The sequence below is a fragment of the Sander lucioperca genome, chromosome 9 (genome assembly GCF_008315115.2).
Source record: "Sander lucioperca isolate FBNREF2018 chromosome 9, SLUC_FBN_1.2, whole genome shotgun sequence".
NCBI lineage: Eukaryota > Metazoa > Chordata > Actinopteri > Perciformes > Percidae > Sander > Sander lucioperca.
Genome location: NC_050181.1, coordinates 23721142 through 23745050, shown reverse-complemented (window position 1 = coordinate 23745050; position 23909 = coordinate 23721142). Strand labels below are relative to the sequence as shown.

At 40.7% G+C, this 23909-nt stretch overlaps 1 protein-coding gene across 3 annotated transcripts in view; it reads left to right on the top strand.

Moving 5' to 3' along the window:
- Nucleotides 1–234: 234 nt before the first annotated feature.
- LOC116043968 (cadherin-18-like) overlaps nt 235–23909 on the top strand; it is a 108637-nt gene continuing 84962 nt past the window's right edge. For all 3 annotated transcript variants that reach the window (XR_004898349.1, XM_031291016.2, XM_036005400.1), the window contains exons 1-2: nt 235–370; nt 12451–13827. Coding sequence is in view for 2 of the 3 variants with exons in the window: in XM_031291016.2 (XP_031146876.1) it covers nt 12907–13827 (921 nt within the window). In the remaining variant the exon portion in view is untranslated. The remainder of the gene's footprint in view (nt 371–12450; nt 13828–23909) is intronic.

Below are 23909 nucleotides of genomic sequence, written 5' to 3'. Positions count from 1 at the left end.
GTGTGTGTGTGTGTGCTGCAGCCAATTGTGGTCTCACTGCAGAGGCTGCAAGCATAACAAAACATATATGTGTATATATATATATATATATATATATATATATATATACACACACAAAGATAGAGATAGATTAGGAAATAGGAGGGGGCAGAGTGAAGAGAGAGAGAGAGAGAGGTGGTGACAGATTGAACAGAGGCGGTCTTTTATTCTCAGTGTCACAACCATGGAGAGAGAGAGAGTCAAAGAGAGAGAGAGATACACTTGCTTGTCCAGTGGCAAGCAGTGAGCGGGATCTAGAGAGAGGGAAACAGACAGATGAGAGTAACACGGCGTGAGGAGAGGGGAGTCCGAACACATCCGTCTGCACGAGGTAAAGACCATCACTCCATTCATCTCCACCTCTCTGTCTCTGTTTCCCTCTCATCTCTTTCCTTCTCTCCGTCTTTATCTTTCTTTCATTCCAGCTTCAGTGCTGAGCAAATGCTGTTTAGCGGCTGCAGCTGTGTGTGTGTGTGTGTGTGTGTGTGTGTGTGTGTGTGAGATAGAAAAGTGTCTGTAATTGGTAGTATACAGTATACTTGTGTGTGTGTGTGAGTGTGAGTGAGAGAGAGAGAGAGAGAGAACGTCTATTGTATGTGCATTATTTAAGAGAGTGTGTATGTGTGTAGATGAACAAGAGCTTGACACTCTATATGTGAAGCTGGTGGTTTTAGCCATAGAGAATATTATTTTCATGACTGCACATATGCTCGCCGTTAACACACACAGGACCACATTTTGCCATGATCACACACACACACACACACACACACACACACACACACACACACACACACACACACACACACACACACACACCTATAGCCCTATCAGCCAGTGTATTGGTGGTGTTTGACTCCAGGCAGAGCAGAGCTTAAAAGAAATCATTTGCACAGTGGACTGTGATCAATCCTCTGCAGTCTTGCATGCAGACCTGGCAGCTGGATGAATGCAGATTTTCAAAACATCCACCTTTTATCTGTGGATTTCTTTGAAGCTTATAATAGTATGATACTTTTAAGCTTTTCTGACAGAGATGGGACTTTTCTCAGTGACGCAGAGGGGTCAAATGTGTAAATCCCTTGGTGAATCAAGATTTGGTTTCTCATGTGCAAATGCAGACCATTTAGACCAACTAATAAGGTTAACAGCTGAGCAGGAATGCTCTGGTTAATGCGATGATCTCCATTTGCTAGTTATTTTGCCTCCATCTTTTGCTAATGTCTTTGGTGTTTTTGCCATTTTCTGAGAGATCATTGATCTCTAAAACTGTGTTGTCTGGACTGTCATTTTATTTTTTTTATTTCTTATGTTAACAGTTGGGGAAGTTTGATTTTCTCCTGGTGGCACTGTTTTTTGTGTTTGTTCAGCCATGAAGTGTAACATTGGTCATAGCAACTACTCTATTCATACACCCATCCATCCAATGTATACACCTACATGGGCTTATTTACCCCTGCTGCAGAGAGAACAAGCCCTTTATTTGGAACAGGCTTATAGTCAAGCCTTTATTTCTTATGTCCCCAGTTAATGCAAAACATTATCCACATCACCTGGTGTCTTGATAAATTTACTATAATGTCCATTTCTATTTTACACAAGCACTGCTTTCACTCAATTAATACCAGTCATCAGTGTCAAGCTACATTAAATTAAACATAACCTTTCTGCTGATTTTTCACGCTGAAAAGTCTTCCAGTCTTACCAGGGGCAGACTGGGACAACAATTCAGCCCTGGCACTGTAGTCACACCAGCCCACATTACCATGCAGCCCCACCCACGGACACGTGCATTCACTAATTACATTTGTGTACAGATGGTGAAATAATATAAGCACTACCTTATGTAACAGATTTTTAAATATTTAATGTAAGTAACTGGCAAACAATGCTTACTACTTTTTAAAGAGCACACATTTATAACAAATCTGTTTATGCCATTTGTATGCTGTTGCTGTCATTCTCTACAGTATGTTGTTGTTTGTTGTCACTGTCTGTCTGTTCGATTGTCCGTGTTTCTCTCTGTTGACACTGTACATATTGTCCGTCTGGTTCCCCATCTTTTCATCTGTTTTAACTCTCTAACTGCAATTTTAATATGTTTTTATGGCTGTCTGTAATTATACTTCAGGGTTTTTCCTTGCTCAGAATTGGCCTTTGGGGGAACACATAAAGCAGGGGGGTTTGGCATAGATATAGAACAGTTCTATATCTATGGGGTCTGGTCTCCCCCAGGAAATTTTGAGGGTAAAAGACTTCAATTCTTGCATTCTGATACATTTTGGGCACCAATTTATGGTAAAAATGTCTATATTTATGGCAAGGAAATCACAAAATTCTGGTGGCAGGTAACAATTTAAAATACAAAATATAATGGAATATTATAATATTCAATAGTCCAGTAAGGGGGCTTTCACGTCCGGGACATGGGCCGGACAGACAAAGTCCCGTTGTTTTATGGGGTTTATGGTAACTTTTTTCCCCCAAAGAGCACGTTTTGCTCCAAAATGTAGGATTGACTTTCAGAGGCTACTGCTTTTACTGCTAAATTGTAGAATAACACAATCATGTTATGGATACAAAACGTTATGAAGTGTGTTTTCTACATTCTATTGATCAAAAATGATCAGTGATGTTGAGACTACAGTGTAACGGACCACCACAGTTCATGCATACATGTGAACCGCGGATTAATTGCAGAGTTAAACCTACAAAGTGTAAAATGTGACACGTGAATAGGGCACGCAGAACGACGCTGCTTGTTCAGGGTTGTCATGTGTAGGCTACTCCTCTTCGCATCAGGTGTTAAAACCAACTGTACCAAAACACTGAATTAGACTACTATTTAACGCGACAACGAGACTTTTTTAACCGGTAATGAAACTGTCAATTTAATACTGATGCCGTCAGACGGCCGCGCGGACATATAGCAGTCGGAGCTCCGGCGGAGCTCTGTGCCCATCAGCAGCGGCTTCATGCTGCTGCAGCCGGTACCCCAGAGCAGCATGATCACCGGGAGGGTCCGGTACAGCCTGAACCCTGCAAACAGAGATCCCGTTTGAAGGTGAAGTGCTTGATTTTGACTGAATGTCCCAATTTGAGTAACTTTTGATTGGGTCGGTCGGCTCATCTCGGGACCAGGCCGGCCGTTGCCGACTGGCCAAATGCTTAATAATAATAATAATAATAATTGTTAATATTATTATTATGATTATAACCATAGTGAAATCGCGCAAGCGATAAAAATCTAATGTCTCTAAAATCTTTGTATATTTAAAAAAAAAATCTGACTGGCCCACATTAAAAAAAATTGGTCCGGCCAGATTTGCCAGATGGCCAATCCGCCCCAGAGTCTTACCTTTATTGGTAGTCATACATTTACTATAATGTCCATTTCCATTTAAAACAAACACTGCTTTCGCTCAATTAATACCAGCCATCACAGTCCATCAGTGTTAGGCTACAATAAATTAAACTTAAACTTCCTGCTGATTTTTTTTTTTTTCTGAAGTCTTACAGTCTTACCTTCATTGGTAGTCAATGGGCCCTATTTTTAACGATCTAAGCGCCCTCGAGCACCAGCAGCAGGTCAAAGTTGCCACTCCCAGGGGCGCCGTGGTACCTCACCTGGTTGAGCATGCACCCCATGTACCAGAGCTCAGTCCTTACCGCAGTGGCCGGGGGTTCGATTCCAAAGATATTATGCACCCCCCCACTCTGTATGACAATGGCATTTCAATTCACCTAACAGGGTGGTTGTTTAGAATGGCTTAAAACTGACATACGAGGACAGACAACACGTACAAATTAGTTCTTTTCAAGCGTAACCTGGCTTTTAGGATTCAGCCTCCAGGGGGGCAGTAATGAAATTGGTGGACTAATCAACAGGCAGTGCTATTCCCGGAGCCATGCAGACGGCTTTTGGGATAATAGATTTATTTAGGACAAAACAGTTACCCAAATAAACTGGACTAAACATCTGATAATAACATGAGAAACCATTAGGGAAATACGTGTTCAGCCTTTAGATGATATTATGACTGACTGTGCTGTCTGAGATTCCTTCAAGGCTGCTGTTCTTAATAATAAAGCAGAAAGCATGAAACTCAATACCGCAAATTTCTAAGAGCAGACCGAGTTCAAGATCTAGCTGTTGGACTTGTCGCTTTACATCAGCTGACTTTAGAATGTAAAAAAAAAAAGTGCAATGACAAAAACTGTCATGCAACTTCTATCCGGACTTCCATTGTGTGCCCCTGGACACAGCAGCATTGAATGAACGTGTCAGCTCTGACGCATAACGTCACAGCAGATACGGTTTGTAATGACACATGTGCACATACGGTTTCTTTATTAAATTAATGTATTTATATTATTCATGTGGACAGACTGACTGATTTTTACCCTTGCATTGTTTTTGCAGTTAATAGCCAGAGCAATTGATTGCAGCAATTACCCAATGCGATATTCAGGTCATATTATGTCTAAGTCATTTTGATTTTTCCATCCAATTTAGTGCTTAAAAAAGTTATTTAAACCCTAATCCAATGGATAAAATACTCCAGTGACCATGTACATTATTTTTTAATACCTCACACCAATCATATGTTGAGTTGAACTGAACACTCGTTAGGGGTTAAGACATACAGTACATGACTGGATTAAAAGGCAGATAGACACAAACATAACTAATTTATGTAGGTCAATAATATGAACAATAGATAGATAGATAGCAGTCATACAAATAGCATATTAGAAATGGAAGTTGGAAACCTTGTCAGTATTCAAGTCACAGCCTCAGCCTTCTTCCCGAGGTCCACTGTGTATTCCCCTCCAATTAGCATCATAATTAGCAACATTGGATGCTAATCCATGGCTAATTGGTTTTGATAGATCTCCAGGAACCAAAAGAAATTGTGGCGCAGCCTCTGCCCTTGGACTGGAGCAGAAGGGCAGTTAGTTATACTGTTTCATATCTAGGTGTGTTTAAAGTGTTTGGTCAACAGAACGTATCTCCTCAAATAAAGTGCACTGTTTAAAGTACAGTAAAACTCCAAAAGTTCACAACTGATTTTTAAACCACTTTAATGAAATCAGATAATTTGCATTAGTCTTCCCCTTTCAGCTATACATTGAAGACAACCTTTGTTACAAGTACAGAAGGTTGCTAAAATCTATATTGTACCTATATGTACAGTAGGACTGGGTACCGAATTCAATACTTTTTAGGCACCGACCGAATTGCCTCCTTAGTGTCGAGTATTGAAAAATGCCTCGTCATTCAATACCAAATTTCAATACCTAAGGATTCAATCTCATCAGCGTCAGGGAGCCAATAAGCATGCAGCATGCTTCTACCAAGATCTAATAATGCTTGTTAATATTTTTTAATAATTGGCTGTCTAACGTTACACGTCATAGAGGCAGGCAGAAAAAACTCTGCGTTACGCACAGAGACTATGTAGTAGGAGCTGAAAAATAAATAAAAGTATCGTTCAGGAACCGGTTTCGAAGTCATTGTATTGGTATCGGTACCTTATCAAAAATGTCTGAACGATACCCAGCTCTACTTATATGTAGATTTGTGAGGCATTTCAATTTAATTCTGAACACGCCGGATCTATCTCCCTGTGAAAATCTTCTGTTCTCAGAATGAACACCAACGCACAGATTGCCCAGGTTAGATTGTGACATACATTAACGGACAAAAAGTGACCAATGCAGCTGATGCTGCTGTGTCATCAGATGACTACTGCTTCACTGCACTGCTTCATTCGACCTGACACGTCCAGGGAAAGCTGGTTTATTTAAATCTGACCTAAAATATGGACGCAACTTTGCAACTACTGTCACAATATAGAGGCCTTTAGAAGGCTGATTGTTCCGTGTTACAGGCTAGCAACTAGGGTGGCACATTATATCGTTTCAGCGCTGACATTGCGATGTGCACGTGTGCAATAGTCACATCGCAGGACGTGCATTGTAAATGCTACAACTTTTTGCTGCTTGATACAAAAGGAAAACTTGCACGGTTCTCATTTTCCATGACTAATGTTACCGACAGACCCTTTCCCGTGTGGATGTGACGTAGGATCCTATCTTCCACCCGGGCTTTGTCATGGGAAATGTAGTCTATATCGACGTTTTACTTCCGGGATTTTGTTCAGGTGCCGCCAGAAATTCCGGCGGATGTCGCTCATTTCGGCCGGATGTCCGTTACCTTCCACTTTCTTTGTGTTGGCATTCTAAACTCCGGTGGATTTCTGAGGACTATGGTTAACTGCTCCTCAGATCTCTGCAGGGTAAATCCAGACAGCTAGCTAGACTATCTGTCCAATCTGAGTTTTCTGTTGCACGACTAAAACAACTTTTAAAGGGTGATTAGTTTAAAGAAATTAAACCAGAGCACGTTTTTCTCCCATCCCGGAATGCTGTGCGGACTAGCCAGACCCTCCTCTGCAGGGCTGTGAAGGAAGGTCTGGCAATGTGAGATTTTGGGAAATGAGGCTCTCCCGTGTGTGTGTGTAGAAAACTACCGTAAGCGGCAGACAGGAAGGAGGAAGAGAGAGGGAGGGATGGCATGCAGCTAAGAGCTAGGGGTGGACTCGAACCTGCGGTAAAGACTAAGCCTCAGCATATGGGGCGCATGCTCAACCAGGTGAGCTACTAGAAATGTTAGTCTTCCATTTGCAATGTAAATAAAAAGGAATAAAAACTTAATATTAGCATATTTTAAAGACATTGTCAGAGATGTAATCAAGTAATCCATGACATGTTACTATTATCTATATAATCTGGTATTATGGTTATTTATTTTTGGTAATGTGATTACGTAATCACAATTATACTTTAACTGTTACTACCCAACCCTGCCAATGGATTTGCACTATTCCCTGATTTACAAGTGGTAGTAATGTTCCAAGACACGCAGCAATACGGGGACAAGGGCAGTGCAGAAGAATACTTTGAGCAAGTATACATGGATGTAAATAATGCAGGAAATGTTATAGGAATGAACAAACTTTGTTATTCTACGAGAAAACTCCACAGGGCACCTTATGATTAGGGAAAGACTGTGGCCAAACAGAGTTACAAAATGTGACCCTACTAATTTTTTTATATTGCCCTTTCTCTTAAATTAATAATCCATGGAGAGTAAGTACACATGGCTTATTCTCTTATTAGAGCCCATTAGATCATTGAAGCTTCAAATTGAACTTCATGTACAGATAAGGCAGTTTGGTCCCTAAAATGTCAAATTCATTCACGTAATTGCAGTAATTCGGCAGTTCTGTGCATTCACAAGGGGGACATGTATAATAGGCTCTGACAGAATGGCAGCCATTAAAGGGAAAATAGCATAACTTGTTGAAAGTCGTGTTATCTTTTAGAGATAATGTGTTCACCCAGACAGACAGGAAAGCATGCTTTAATATTTGATAGAGTATATTTATTTATGTATATTCTTAAATCTAAACTGTTAGATACAATGAGCACACTTATCATATACATGGTATATTAGCTGTTCTTGTATGCTTAAAAGAAAAACATTCAGTATTTCCCTACTAATAACATGCGGTGTGAGCGGACAAGACAAAGTGATCGGAACAGAGGAGAGCGTTTAGAGGCGAAGATATAGAGTGAATGTACAGTAGCTAGAGTCTGCAGTGTGAGCACAATTAAATGCTGCAGCTCCTCAAGACCACCGGAGGTGTTCTGTCTTGTTTCCCCCAGCTGCTGAGTGGAGTGACGGGGGTTAGCTACGGAGACTGCAGCCCTATGGTCAAGTCCCTTCTTCCCCTGTGCTTTCCGACCACGGTCGGGATGCCGAAGCAGTAAAAACTAACACTAAGTTACTGTAAGCTATTTATTGAGTTTCCTTTTAGCGAAATACTCTTGAGTGAATTGAAATCCCTCTTGTAAACAGTACACAGTGTAGGTTATACTGTATGTCTAGGGCTTTTATTGTGAAAGGTTTGAACAGAAAGACTGGGGGCGCCCAACTCTGGCTCGTCCACACAGCATTCTGGGATGGGTGAAAAACGTGCTCTGGTTTATTGGCATTTCTTTACACCAATCACAATCGTCATGAGGGGCGTTAGGCGCCGACAGAGCCTGCAAAATAGCTTCAGGAATGAACTAGTTTTGGTGGAACATGTGTACGTTCAAAGGTTGTTTTAGTCGTGCAACAGAAAACTCAGATTGGACAGATAGTCTAGCTAGCTGTCTGGATTTACCCTGCAGAGATCTGAGGAGCAGTTAACCATAGTCCTCACAAATCCACCAGAGTTTAGAACCCCAACACAAAGAAAGAGGAAAGTGACGGACATCCTGCCGAAAAGAGGGACATCCGGAGGAATTTCAGGCGGCACCAGAGCAATCCTGGAAGTGGAACGTCGTGCATATAGACTAGGGGCGCCCTTGTAGCTTACCTGGTAGAGCGTGCACCCCATGTACCAAGGCTCAGTCTTTCCAGCAGCGGCCCAGGATTCGATTCCGACCTGCGGCCCCTTGCTGCATGTCTTACCCCTCTCTCTCCCCCCTTTCCTGTCTACATCTGTCCTATCGATTAAAAGCCAAAATGCCCAAAAAATAATCTTGAAAAAATATGTATATAAAAAACGCAAAGGTTGTCTCTGGTAAACGCTCCCTTTGTCAAGGTTAAAAAGGATTAATACAGTTTGCAGTCTATAGAGTCTATGGTTCGGAAATGTTTTTTTTATAATACATTAGGGTGACCAGACGTCCCAAAAAATTCGGGACGGTCCCGATATCCAAGCAGTTGTCCCGAATCCCGAATCCTGCCCTAATTATCCCGAAAATTAGAGCAAAGTCTCAATAGCAGACTCTCGAGTAGTAGCCGGGAGAGTTTAACTCCATGTCCCTCCAGCCACACAGAAATCTAAACCTGTGTTCAGTACTCTCAGACATGACGTGACCCAACCGTTTCTGCAGTCAATATCTAAAAAGCTGCAGTCAAGTAGTCATTGTGTTTGTTTTGTTATTTCATAATGACACTTGAGTGAGATTTTAATGAGTTTTTATTTTATTTGTATTTTCGGGTTTACATGACAGACAGTTGAGTTTCTGAATAAAAATAATAAAAAAAATTTGGTTTGGTTGAAATTCATGTTACCAATCAACCTTGTTTCAAAAAAAGAAAATGGCATCGCTTTATCTCCACTATTATTCACGTTCTTTGTGAAAGTACTCGTGACAAAAACAGTTCGAAAAAATATATTGACATTCGAAACAATCGCACCAAGTGCGTAAAGGCCTTTTAATCTCAAATATTACATGTCCACATTAAATTGCCGCATTTATGTATTCTCTCTCATGTAATCATTTCGTTCTAAATCAGTGTTTACCAAACTTTTTACAGTCTTGTACTCCTTCAGACCTTTAACCTCCAGCTATGTACATAATCATTTCAGCAGAAGTTTCCTCAGCCGGGCTCCATCCCTGATGAAGCATGTAGATAAAGCTGGTGCAGTTCTGGCAGGTGACAGTAGTGTTTAGATTGAAGATAATGCAAATAAATCCTGCAGGCTTCATGTGCAGCGCATGCAGTCAATAAGGACAGAAAATACCAAACAAGCCAAACGGGCTTGCTGGCTCGAGTGTTGGCAGCGTTGTTCAATTGTCAGACCAAGCACATTCTTTGGCAGGAGGAGCTGAAGCTTGTGTTTGTTGCTGTTGTTCTCAAGTTGCATTTTCTGCTTAAAGTATGCAAATTTGTTCATTCTAACAATACAAAATTATGCAAGTATGGCTTAATGAAAAGATCTTGCTTTCACATGCAAGTGGATGAGTAAGTATGTAGAAGGCGGGAAGAGTCAGTAAATAGTGTGTGTAACTCACAGATAGACTGATAGTTTGTCGGTGCAATGTCATTTCTTCGACGCTCCATTGTTCCGACCTCTCAATAACCTGAAAAATTCCCTTTGGTCCTACAGCCCACTAGTCCGTCGTCCCTTTGTTTCGGAAAGAAATAAACCCTCTGCTCCGACATCCCATTGTTCCGACCATATAGGCTTTTATGGATCACCTCCCATAACTTAAAATTTAAATAAAAAGGCAAAAAATCCTAAAAAAAATATTAATTGTCCCTAACCTTAACCTTCACCCTAACCCTATATGGTCGGAACAATGGGATGTCGGAGCAGAGGGTTTATTTTTTCGAAACCAAGGGATGTCGGACTAGTGGGCTGTAAGACCAAAGGGAATTTTTCGGGTTATTGAGAGGTTTTTTTTGCATCCAATCCAGGGAATATCATTCAAATTGGTGTTTATTCATTTTTAGAATGGTTTTTATCTGTTTCTACGAATCAACTCTTCACATATGGTTACTATTTGCCATTTACCACTGATTTACCATCAGATTTATCAGTAAAAATGCTCATTGTTTTTGTGATAAAATGTGGTTTTGTAAAAAGAAAAAATCAATTATAATCAAGGCATGGTCTAATAAATCGCGTTTATCTTTCACACAGTTTCTCTCTCTTTTAAATGTAATTCTAAGGGCCGGATCAGTGAGTCTCTTGTCATACTGTTCGCTTATGATAAGAAGGCACGCACGTAGAGCTATTTATTTGTTGTGTTCCTCCACAGATTTTGGGTAGGGTGTGGGAATATATTTAACATTTAGAATGTGAAGTAACATACAGGTTGTGTGTCGTTTGAAACACTTCAGAGGGTACAGAATGAGGGAAATGCAGAAGCAGATAGGTTGTCAGTGCTTGCAATGTAACAGTGTTGAAAAGTGTGTGTGCGTGTGCGTGTGCGTGTGCGTGTGAGTGACTACAGAGTGTGGCGAGATGGGGAAGTGTGGGAGAAGTCAGGCTCTCTGTGCTTGAAATGTGGCTCCGGAGGTGGAGTGGGTTGTAACATTAACATGACATTATTAACGTGAACATATTGATTTGGGAGACAATTTAAGTAACACGTGCTGCATGCATTTGCTGCTTTATGGATAGCAATGATCGCTGTGTCAGTCTACCCCTTCAGACTAAAAATCTTAACTATTTTGAATACATTTTCTACAAACGTCATGGTTCCAAGATGATGTATCCTCTGACTTTCACTCAATATTCAAGGTCTTCAAGGATAAATCCTAACGATTTTGGTAATCCCCAGACCTTCCATCAAGTATCACCAGCAGGTTAAACTTTTTTAAATATCCAGTAAAATACCTCAACATCTATTTAATGGATTGGCACATTTGATACAGACATTCATGGTTCCCAGAGGATGTATGCTAATGACGTCGGCGATTCCCTAACTCTTAATGGCACCATAAGGTTGGCACTTTTTGGTTCTTTGGTTGATTGATGTCTCGACTACTATTCAATAGATTGCCATGGAATTTGGCACAGACGTTTATGTTCATAATGAATTGTAAAAGTTTGGTGATAACAGAATCTGTCAACTTGTTTTGGGATTGTTCTTCCTCCTAGTGACAAAAATATGTTAACACAGATTCAAAAAACATTTCCTATCATGTTTAGACCTTTCCTGCTCCTTTGGGTTAGAAATTGTATCTCTATAACAGAGGGCATTGGGGATTAATAGGGAGTGCACATGATTGTTTTCATTACCTTTCTGTTTTTTTGTATTGTAAAAAAAAAATCGTAACTGCTGGAATGTATTTTTGTGACTGGATTGTATCTGTGTCTAGTCCACATAATTCCCTTGAGATTTATCATGTGAAATTCCATCCTCAAATTGTACAAATGCAAATAAACACATACATTTCAGTATCATTTACAAAGACATCAGAACTTCAACAGCACACCATTGGTCTTTTTATAAATCAGTATTACGATTGCTTACGGTACATTCTTGATCACAATGTAAAACTTAACACTGAACAACCCTGCTGTAGACCATCTGTTAAAACTGCACTTGAAAGCATATATTCCAAAAGTCCCTTTTTGTGGTCAGTTGCCAAACTTATACACACATGGTATGAAAACAACACATACATTGAGTACACACTCCCATCTGTGTAATTTTGGAAAATGATTACTGAGATCTCTCATCTGGTTCAATCTGGCAATTAGCAGTGATCTTAAATTTAATGGGCTTAAGATAAATCAACAAAATCGTCTTTAATCAGAGCTTGGCGTTGACATTTGGTCTACGTTGACAAAACAGATCTCCTTTCTGAAAAACAGTGTTTTTAGAAATTGTTTATTTAAAGCAGCTTTGCTGAGTGGTACAATGTTCTTGAAAGTAACCTTATATGAATAATTGCACTATCAGAGAGATTTCCAAAGAATGTGCCACTGTAAATTACTGTGTCCAGGCAGAGTCAGTCAATCTGTATTGTGGCTTTGTTCTTCTTTGTCCTTTGTCCTTTGTCCGTCGCAAAAAAAACTTTGATCATGGATTTCATCTTCTCTGTTTCAGGAAGTGCAGACCTTTGGATGAGCCTCTGACCCAACAATCAGCTTTTGACTTTCTGATTTCAACATGAAGGACAAGGACTTCAGCTTTTGGCCATAGTTGAAAGTGTTGAAGCAAAAGTTTGCCATGGAGTTCACTACAAGTATATAGACTTCCAAAATAATCCAAATGGTCCTCAGCTGTTTGAACAATGATGGGAGAAAGAAAACCACAACATATTAAGAAACATCTCATGTCCAAACAAAGTTAAACATTTTTCATTTTTTTGATGGAACTGTACGATACGATTCTTTGGACCGCACCATGTGGACACTCCTGGCTAGTCTGCACTCTGAAAAGAACTGTACACCTGTGTGTTTGAGTGTAATTGTGGGTGTGTACAAGTGTTTGTGTATGCCCACAGTCTTATGACACAGTGGAAGTGAGAGGGGAAGATTTCCGGACCGTTCTTTCTTTACAATGAGAGATCCAGCTGGCGTGGCTGCAATTTCCTGTCTTTGTCCTCTGGTGGTCTTCCTATGTGTTGTCTCCCAGAGTTGTTATGGGATCCGGGTCGATCTGAGCCCCAACACTAACCCCAACCCCAGCCTGTACCCTAATCCTCGTCTCAAGTCACTACCTGAACCAACCCCGCTGCCAAGCTCCAGTCCTGAAAAACGTATGGCTTCACTGAATCCCAGCCATCTCTCGAGCTCCGGCAAGAACCTCTGGAGCAAGTCTCAGTTAAGGCCTAGGCTTGACACCATGTCCTATCTTACTGACAATCATAGGGCCAACACAAACTTTCCATTGGCAATCTTCCCTGTTACATCAAGCTCCAACAGTAGACTCAAGCTACAGCATGCACCCAAACAGAGCTCTAATTCAAGGCATGAGTTGGCATGCAAATCAAATTGTGATCAGGTGGCAAGAAATACCTTAAATAATCCCAAGCAATCATCAAAAACCAATCCAAAACCAAGGCTTGGATCACTGTTGCAGGCAAAGCCCCAGGCATTTTCCAACTCTAAGGTAGTAACCGGACTTAAGACCAATTTAGAGTCAGTCCCCAACACTAAATTATCTTCACTACCTAGTCCTAATCAAACGTCTGAGTCATCTGGTACAATGAACCCCAGCACCTACTACAATGCCAGCCCGGCTTCACTATCCAATCCTAAATCCCATTCAAAATTCCGACCTTCAGGAATAAATACAAATGCCAAATCTGACTCCAAGATCAACCCAAACTCCAGAGCATCCATCAAAGTACAGAGGAATGAGACCAAGTTGCTGGAGACGGATAAGGATTACTCCCATCGGCCCAAGAGAGGCTGGATCTGGAACCAGTTCTTTGTTCTGGAGGAACACATCGGACCTGAACCTCAGTACGTTGGAAAGGTAAGATATCTTTACTGTTTATATTCCAACGCAGTTCATAAATCCACACATTCAAAAAAATCCACTTTGTTTTCTGTAGCCTCTTTTTGTCTTTTCTTTGTGATTAGCAGAGAGCATGAGTTATTGTTTGTTTAATGCCTTTTTATGGAGTAATTACTTGGTCAATGACATTTACTAAGCTTACTCGTTCATGTCTTGTAGAAATAATTACTAACTTGGCAACAAATACAGACTCTTCTGTTTTTCTACTTAACAGTGAGACAGTGCCCTCCAGTTCAAACTGTTTTGTGTATATAGATGTTAAGCTCCTTTATATGAGATGTTACTTATACTGTATCTCCCCCTATTCTAAGTACTTTAACATGCTCTATACAAAGACATATACCTTCCAGCAAAGGTCCATCAAATAAATCAAATAATAATCCAATAAACGTACATTTCCATAGAATTTCAACAATATTCAGTACATTTTTAAAGTAGGATACTTTTTTACATACAGACATTGAACTTGTATAGAAAACACAAACCTTCAGCGTTTTGATTGAGGTTTAATTGTTATTTCAGACATTTTCTTAAAACTGTCATAGAAGCTTTTCTTCCAAAAATGCAAATAACTGCAAAACTGAAAGATGAAGTGGAAAATGTTGAATATTCTTAAGCAGGAAAACAGTTAGAGACCAGCCTCAGAGGAATCAAGCAAATATGCCTAAACCTATTACCCAGTATAATCAACCTAGGGAAGTCTCTTTATGTGTGAATCCGAGGGAGGGATTTAGTCCTGCTTCCTACAAAACACTATGAATATGAATGTAAAAAACCATGAAGCATGTGTGGTGCTCAGATGGAATGGCTTATCCTGGCAAATGTCAGTCTTTTTATAGCCATTGCAAAACTCCATTGTACCAAGTGTAATGAAGTTGCCAACATGTGTGTTCAGTTATACATGTTCTTGAGCTGTAGAAGACGTTTAAAGGTTGGTAATCCAGTTAGTGGAAATAACTATATACTGTAGGACCCATCTCTGTTCATATAGCTAAGCGCATTTTACTGGAGAAACACATTTTACTTCATATGCTTGTAATCTCAATAAGAGAGGTGCATGTGATTCACTTCCACTCAGAGAAATCTGCATTGGGATCATTTCACAATACAAACCTCAAACACAAATGATACATTTTACGTTTGATTCAAAAAATTTTTTGGTGATAAGGTCTGGCACCATATCACCATCTTGGATTTCAGTTTTATGGATGTACAATTAATCTGATGCAGCTTGCTTGCTGTCCACCCACAGCTGTTCAGTGGGTGGGATAGACGGCACACCTTTCTATACACTGAAAACAAAGGCAGGTGGCTTCCATGTAATAGCTCTACTCAAACTGCTTTTCTGCCTGGATGCTTCTGAGATTGTAAAATAATATTGCTCATGGCTTTAAGTGTTATGGAATCAAAATATTTTTGCTTGGACGTCGCAAAAGTTTGAGTGTCGGCTTATCTCCCTCTTCATCCCTACATCCCAAGTTTTGCTCCGGTACTGCTCACCCCATGAGTTCGAAGCATGCCTGAGCCCGTCTCTGTGTTACTGCAGTAGTAGTTAACATTATCGACTTGTTGACTGTCTTCTTCACTCCAACTCAGATTTTTCACTGCTTCTGCTGTGCTTTTAAAGATAAATGTCATTGCAGTCCCCATACACACACATTAATATTTCTAGCTCCACTTTTGCCATGGTGAATTGTAGTGATGTCCAAATGAAGCTTCATTTAGCCATCTTACTATTAAATATGTTGACATTTGCATTCATGATAAGGTACAGAGCAACCTGGTGAACAGGAATCTTACCGTTAACCCAAATGCTCGACACTCCAGAGTCCCACCAATGAAACGGATAGACGTTGGCCTGGAGCCAAGAAGCAGGACTGACGCATGTGCATGTTGCACTACAGGACTAATCGTTCTTGAGTAGATTTTATTATGGTTTTTATTATGGTGCAAATGTCACTGTTGGGTGGGGTTGTGGGCTATGTCTTTTTCCAATGCAGTTTTGAACATGTTAAAGGAACACGGCGACTTATTGGGACTTTGTCTTATTCACCGTAACCCCCAGAGTTAGACAAGTCGATACATACCCTTCTCATCTCCGTGCGTGTTGTAACGCTGTCTGACGGTTCCAGCGGCATCAGGCCAGCACAGAGCATGCAGGTGAATGGTTCCAGTAATCCTACTGCTCCGAATAAGTGACAAAATAACGCCAACATGTTCCACATGATGGCTGTGTTGTTCCACACAACACAGCCATCTTCTAACCGTAAACAAACCGGGAACTATATTCTCAGGCGGAAGAATATAGTACTTGGGCGGAGTGATTTGCTTTGCAGCAAACCTGTCTGAGAATATAGTTCCTGGTTTGTTTACAGTTAGAAGATGGCTGTCTCTCATGTTACGTTGTTTTTTGTACACGCTGTGACTATACAAATCACAACATGTAAATAGGAACATGTTGGCGTTATTTTGTCTTTTTTGTCACAATTCGGAGCAGTAGGATTACTGGAACCATTCACCTGCATGTCCTGTGCTGGCCTGATGCCGCTGGAACCATCAGACAGCGTTACAACACGCACGGAGATGAGAAGGGTATGTATCGACTTGTCTAACTCTGGGGGTTACGGTGAATAAGCTAAATTCCCAATATGTCGGCGTGTTCCTTTAAAGGGGCATGTTAAAGCTTAAACGGGGTGTTAAGGTGCTGTTTGGCCTTATGCTAATTTTCAGGTTCATAATTGTAATTTGAGATTGTATCAGAATAGGTTTACATGGTTTAATTTTCAAAAAACACCATATTTTTGTTGTACTGCACATTGCTGCAGCTCCTCTTTTCACCCTGTGTCAGGTCTCTGTTTTAGCTACAGAGTGAGACCTCTCAACTTCTGTACCACCTTTGTTGTCAGTCGCACATGCGCAGTAGCTAGGTAAGAATTACATGAGCTAGCTAGCTGTTTCTCCAACTTCGGACTGTACAAGGCAGGATTGGCCGGGAGACTTCTTCTAAACGAGGGCGCACTTCCAACTTTGCTTGGAATACCTGCAGAACAGGGACATGTAAGTAGTTCTATACAATTTATTTTGTAGATTAGGGTGAATTTGTGTGTGTTGTAGCAGTGTTTTGCCATTGAGAACGAGCTAGCATGCTAGCGCTAGCATGCTAACGGTTAGCCCCCTAGGCCCCTCGTCTCGGCTAGTTACGTAGAAAGCCGTGCAGATTTTGAACAGCTTACCCGGAGACTGAAGGGAGGACGCATTCAGAAACCCGTATCTCACTCAAAACAGCATGGATTTTCAAAGTTTGTATGCGTGTGGAAGCACCACAGACACAAAATAACACCCCAAATACCAGAAAAAGTTTTTTCATAATATGTGCACTTTAAGAGGCAAGAACCAATGAATATTTGGGCAGGCAGAAGATGATACAGTTAGAGAAAGTTACATTTAGACTGTCTAGACAGCAGATCAGGCTAGGAGCATAATGGAGGAGGATTACTGTTGTGTGTGTGTGTGTGTGTGTGTGTGTGTGTGTGTGTGCGTGTGTGTGTGTGTGTGTGCGTGTGTGAACAGTGCGGTGGCTAGAGTGACCAGTGGTTGGCCTGTCCAGTGGCCAGTTGGGGTGCATGAATGCAATGAGGCTTGTCTAATCTGCTCTGACAGTGACATTGCGTGACATTGACACTGCACTCTTAATGTAGGTGAGGACTTGACCCCCGGGGTTTTCAGTGCGTATGTGTCTTTGCATGCGTGTGTGTTAGGGCATGAGAGTCATGTTATGTGGCTGGCTCAGTGAAGGTGGAAAGAGATGTGCTTAAGGTGCAAAAACGCACACATGAAGACATAGCGGGAGTCCACTCACACAAACGGAGCTCCCCGGGGCACACTGAGTCATTGTTTTGTAGGGTGCTGTGACAGCTGAGCTAGGTTTTTCTCACTGTGATGAAGCCTCGCTTCCTATTGATTGCTCTGAGTATAACAGCAGGGAGGTTGAAAGTGCAGGCCCGGCACCCACTTTAAAAAACACATGCACACACACAGGTGCACAGAAACTCATATAGCGTGCATTGACGTTGACAGATGGAGAGGGCTATTCTCCTCTGAGGAAGGCGGTAGAAAAGCACAGGTGAGGTAAGGTGAGTAAATAATAGTATAGAGGAGCAAAGAGGAAAGCAGAGGCAAAAATATGAGTAGAAATGAGAGTTGAAGCAAAGAGAAAACGGAGCTAGGATTAGGAAATAGAATTAAACACTAAGCCAGCTAAATTTGAAAGCGAGGAGTGTCCACACTAGTGTTTTCAGCTCAAGACACCTGAACTATAGAAACATTGCTACATGTCTTCTTGTAGCACACTGGTTACTCTGCTGAGTTTGCTTTTTAAACAGCTGGACTCACAAGTTTTCATTTATCAATTTCTCTGTGTCTGTTGTCTAACAGTGAACAAGCATAACCTTTTCGCTCAATTAAATTTTATTTATAGTGTTGAATCATAACCGAAGTTATCTCAGGACACTTTGCAGATAGAGTGGAACTAGACCACACTCTATGATTTACAAAGACCCAACAATTTCCCCAAAAGCAAGCATTTGGTGCAACAGTGGTGAGGAAAAACTTATTTTAAACAGGCAGAAATCTCAGGCAGACCCTGACTCTCGGTGTGCGGCCATTTGTCGCTGCCGGTTGGGACACAGAGACACTGATACAGATATTCAAAAATATGATTCACAATTATTATAGCAGTTGGTATGATGAACAGATGCAATTATAGTAACAATAAGGATAATAGAACTATGACTAGAAATAATAGTAGTAGCAGTGCAGGGCATCAAGCAAGACTACCGCAGAAGCTGCAAACACGACTTAGGTGCCACCCCAATCCAAAGAAATCTGCAAGCCAAGGACTCCGGGGAAGATGCTCCCCGGAACTATGTTAGTAACAAGCATTAATGGGACATGAATGCACACAGATGGAAAGAGAGAGGAGCTCAGTATGTCAAAGGAAGTCCCACGGCAGTCTAAAACTATAGCAGCAAAACTAAGAGCTGGTCCAAGGCAAACCTGAGCCAGCCTACAAAGGGTTGTTAGATGAATCCAACATCAATGAAGAGAAGCAGAGTTAAGGAGGGGTGCTGTGTCTGTAGCAATACATCCTCCCTTGCTGGTCTAGGCGTTCTCTGCCACTATTCACTCCCTAACTATAAGCGTTATCAAAGAGGAGAGTTTTAAGCTTACTCTTAAATGTGGAGACGGTGTTTGCCTCCCGAACCCAAACTGGGAGCTAGTTCCATAGGACAGGAGCCTGATAGCTGAATGCTCTGGCTCCCATTCTACTTTTGGAGACTCTGGGAAACACAAGTAACTCTGCATTCTGGGAGCGCAGTGTTCTAGTATTAAGAGTAGCTAAATGTTCTTAAATAAGACTACCTCTTACAACAGTTATTTCTGTACTGCGAAACTTTGATCAAATCACTATTTTATGATCACAAAGTTGTCTGACAAAGCAAAACTAAAGTATAGTTTATTGATAGTAGCTGTACTATGTGATCAGCTCCAGAGCTGGTAACTTGAGAATTGGACTCGAGTCATATTTAAGTGAAAAATATGTAAACGTAAGACTTGACCTTTACCTAAAGTATAAGGCCACCTATATCTGTATTTCTTCTGTGGTCAACAAATCCCATGAGAAGACTAAAACCAACAATGTGCTCCGAAGATGTAAATCTTTAAAAATGTCTTTGTAGTTACTCTAACAGGAAGAAATGGTGCATTTTCATTATAGCAAAATAATTTAGGATTTGTGTTCCGCATTCTTACAGGGGTGCCTGCATGTTATCATATAAAGTATGAACGTGTACTCAGAGCACGGGCTGATGGTTGCAGAGTTCGCTAAAGTGGACACGAGACTGCAGAAGTGTGCGCTGCTGCTTTCCGCAAAACCACGCCCATCTGGGTGAAATGCCTGTTCATCCCTTACAACGTTGTACTTAATTCATTACTTTTTCAGTACACAAACCTTCATCACGTTAAATTTTAACCGTTGAAGGTCTGAGGACTGAAGTATCGTCAACACGGCGATTGATAGTGTGCAAGATGGCGCCACGAATGACAGCCTTGATGTTGCGCTCTAGTACTTTTGCTCTTTAATTGTTCAGTTTTTTGCTTTTCCTTTCAGCTTTGTTGTCCTTGTTCTTAGCTATGTGTCCATGTCTGTGTAAGTGCATTGAGAGCAATGAAAACACGAGTCAAATTCCTTGTATGTGTACACACACTTAGTTGATAAAGCTGATTCTAATTCTTTGATATCTTACCATTCAAGAGTCTTAGATCCTACATACCCAGTCAATAATAATTCTCGTTGTGCAAGAACTTTGTTGTAATTGTTACCCTTTGGCTGATACGCTTCATTAGTTATGGATCCATTATGCTGACCAGACTTATTGCATTCGATTTAATTGTGTCATTGGTACCTGAAGCAACACTCCCCACCATCGCAGCTCCTTGCATTCTTTTTTTTTAAACATTTTTGGTCTTAACACCCAGTCAGTGTGGTAGGCCAGTAGGCCAAGCAAAGGAATGAAAGGGGAGTAGAAGTGAAGACCACGAGAGGAGAGGAGTGTTGGTTAGATGATTAGAAGGTGAGAAAGCCTAAGGGATTAAAAGGAAAGGAGGGATGATGAAAGGCAAAGCAAGAAAAAGAGAGGAGTGAAGATGAAGTGAGGTTAAGAGAGGAGAGGGGAGAAGGGATGATGAAAGGAGAGGAGAAGAAGTGAGGCAATAGGTGGAAGGAGAACTGGAAAGTAGAGATGAAAATGAAAAAAAACTTGCTGGAGTTGTGTATAAAGACACCTTTATGTTAGTAAGTTTCTTCTGAATGCTGACACATGACTCCTCTCTTTCACTCTATCTCCCGGTATCCCTCTTCATTCCAGCTTTTGATCCCTCTTCCTCCAGTGTCACTTACTGACTTGTTATTTTCTTACTCTTATTTTACCTTGAATGTGACTGTGAGCAACTGCAACTAAATAATTTCCCTGAGGAATCAATAAAGTTTTCTGATTCTGATATCAGTGGACAAGCGATGAAACAAAACATATATAAAGAGAAACGTGCCAGGTAGCTGTGGTCCTATCCCATCTGGTTATTCCCTTTAAAACTCTCCATGTTCTGTCAATCAAATGTTAGGCTTTTCCTCAGGCATGACTGAGCCTGGCTGCCCACCTGAAGAGATTTACTGGAAATGTCTTGTGACACTAGCCTCTTGGGAAACCAGGTGGCCCAAACAATAAATACCAGCACCTGCACATCTAGGCAGATCTTCTTGACAACTCGGTTCACACCATGAATGTGTTTTTATTCACTTAGTTGCCTTGCTTTCGTTATTGCCTTTGCAGTGCTTGAGGTAAGGTCAACATTTCTTTGTTCTTTAAAGTGCAATAAGAGGTAATAAGACAGAGGCTACTGTTTCTGTGTGATTATCTAACTAAATCTTCTCCCATAGACGGAGGATACCAGAAGCAGCCAGCCACAGCAGCAGATTTAAACCAGCTGATAAATGCTGACCTTTAGAGTCAAATGCCCTATGGTGGTGTCTGTATTCATACGTACTAACATTAACTCAGCTATCTTTCATTTAGATATGCCTGGGTTTCACATACAGTAGGTTGTTAAGTGATATTACAAAAAACACAAACGTTTTTGTGGCCAGAAGTTACAGAAACAAGGTGTATATCAAGAGCATTATTCTATTATGAACACAAAAGTAGACACATTTTAACAGTAGTGTTGGTCTGGAAGGCAACATTTTAAACCTGCTTTAAATAGTATTAGCTTTATACTGTATATTAACAGTGAATCAAATGACAATGCAATGTGAAAGTGGTTGTTTCTAGTGATAGACCCATAGAGAAATATCACCAACTCTGTAGCTCTACAGGGTGTTAAACTCGTTTAGCTCATTGTAATGGTTATATGGCACATTACATTTTTGGTTGGATATTCCTAATAAGGCCTTTTTCCGAATATAGCATTTTCCGATTAAGACGTGGGATATTCCGGTGTTATTCGGGTTTTAGAGGCATTGTTTTGGCATGTATACAGCACATTCGGAATATGCCTCTCAATCTGGGTTTTTACCGCAGTTTACGGCCTCTTGTTTGTTTACGGCTTATGGTCAGCTCTGTGCGTTGCTATGGTTGCTGTAAACAAACCAACCAGCCAGCAGTTTGCAAGGCTGCAGACCCGATAAGAAGGAGAAACACAGCAACTTTTAAACATTATCAAAGACTTGGATATCAACAGGATTTTGGATATGCGCACTCATTGCTATGGCGACCTTTTCAAGAAGCTGGTTGAAGGGAAGAGGGACACAGTGTTCGCACGGTCCAAAAAGTCCGCCACCGCTGGTAAACTTTGAAAAAAATCTTATTTTGTACGGAAACATGTAAACGGGAATATTAGTTGAATATTCACTTTAATTAGCCATGTAAACAGCTTAGTCAGAATATCGTCTTTTTCGGAATAAGGAAAAAAAGGAATATTATGTGTATGTAAACGTAGTCAGTGATGACTTAAAAGTAGCAATTGAGACCATAAACTCATTAGGAAAATGTTTATTGAGGTAATAAATCAAATGAGAAGTAGGGTCATTTACTCATTGACTTCTATAGAAACTGACTTATTTTTGCAACTAGTGGACCCCTGCTGGAAATTAGATAGGATGCAGATTTAAGGCATTTCCACTGCATGACACAGCACGCCACTACTTTTGTTCGACTCATTATTTTTTGATTTTCCATCAGCAAAAGTTGTTGATAAAAAAATGAAAAGAGAAAGGTACTGGTAGCAAAAAATCCCACCACAAACTGCATCCCGTGTCATTCCCTTAATTAGTTATAGCGCATTAATTATGAATTAATACAGAGACCCTCCTTGCTCTCCAAGATCTTTTTCCTCACACATGCAGGCCTTCATTTGTCACATACCATGGGAGCTCCCTGTCAACCCTCCAGCTCCTCTGCGAGTATGAGTAACGAGAGGACCCCTTAAAATGGTTTGTCAGTAATCTGGTTTGGTGTTGACACATGTAGACATCATAAATGGAAAAGAAAAACTTGTGTAAGCTCATCCACATTTTATGAGAAGCTTGGTTAAGATTCCAGGCTCTCTCCAATATTAAACAGATTACATATCTTCCCGTTTTCCCTTTTGGTATCACTGTCTTGTCAAACTCTAAATACTGTAGCAGTACTCACAATTGGGAACACCATTTGGCAGAAATGCTGTTGCTAAAGCTAGCTGTTATTGCTCAGTCAAGAGGCAAGAATGCTCTGTTAACTGGTTTGTCCATGATAACTGGGAAAGTAAATTACATCTTTAAGCTTCATGTAAACCCATTAACATGGGAAGGTATGTACAACAGTCAAGGAAACACAGCTGCCAATCCAATCACCCTTACTACATTTATAACTACAAACATGGCCATTACCACACACACACACACACACACACACACACACACACACACAGCCTCCCTTGCTAATCCATCCTCTCCCTGCCCAACTGGGACTGATCTTGTCAGATGGCTGCATCGCTGCTGTAGAATTGACCTTTCCATCAAGCAGTGTGCTTTAATTCGGGGTTAGAACAGCCAAGGATACAGAAGGTTTGTTCTAATTAGGATCTGCAGTTCACAGTGTCACATGTTTGCAGTCTTTGGTTGTGGAGGATGTGTAGAAATAGTTGGCTTGCTGAATCTAAGAGATTACAGTTTACAAGCATAGCTATCAGTCATATTTTAGAAGCTGTGTAATTGCCTCAAAAATACAATACTATCACTAGAACAGAATGTTGATACTGACTGTTTCTGCAAAACCTCAGATTATGTTCTTCGCCAACATTTTGACATATCTGTGCATGGCAGCTATGGTATGGTTAAGGTAAGGGAAATATGGTGGTCTTGGAAAATAAAGTATGACTGTGGTATGGTTATGTTTAGGCAAGTTTTAATGTTAAACATATATGTGAAAGGCACAGTGTATCCTTAA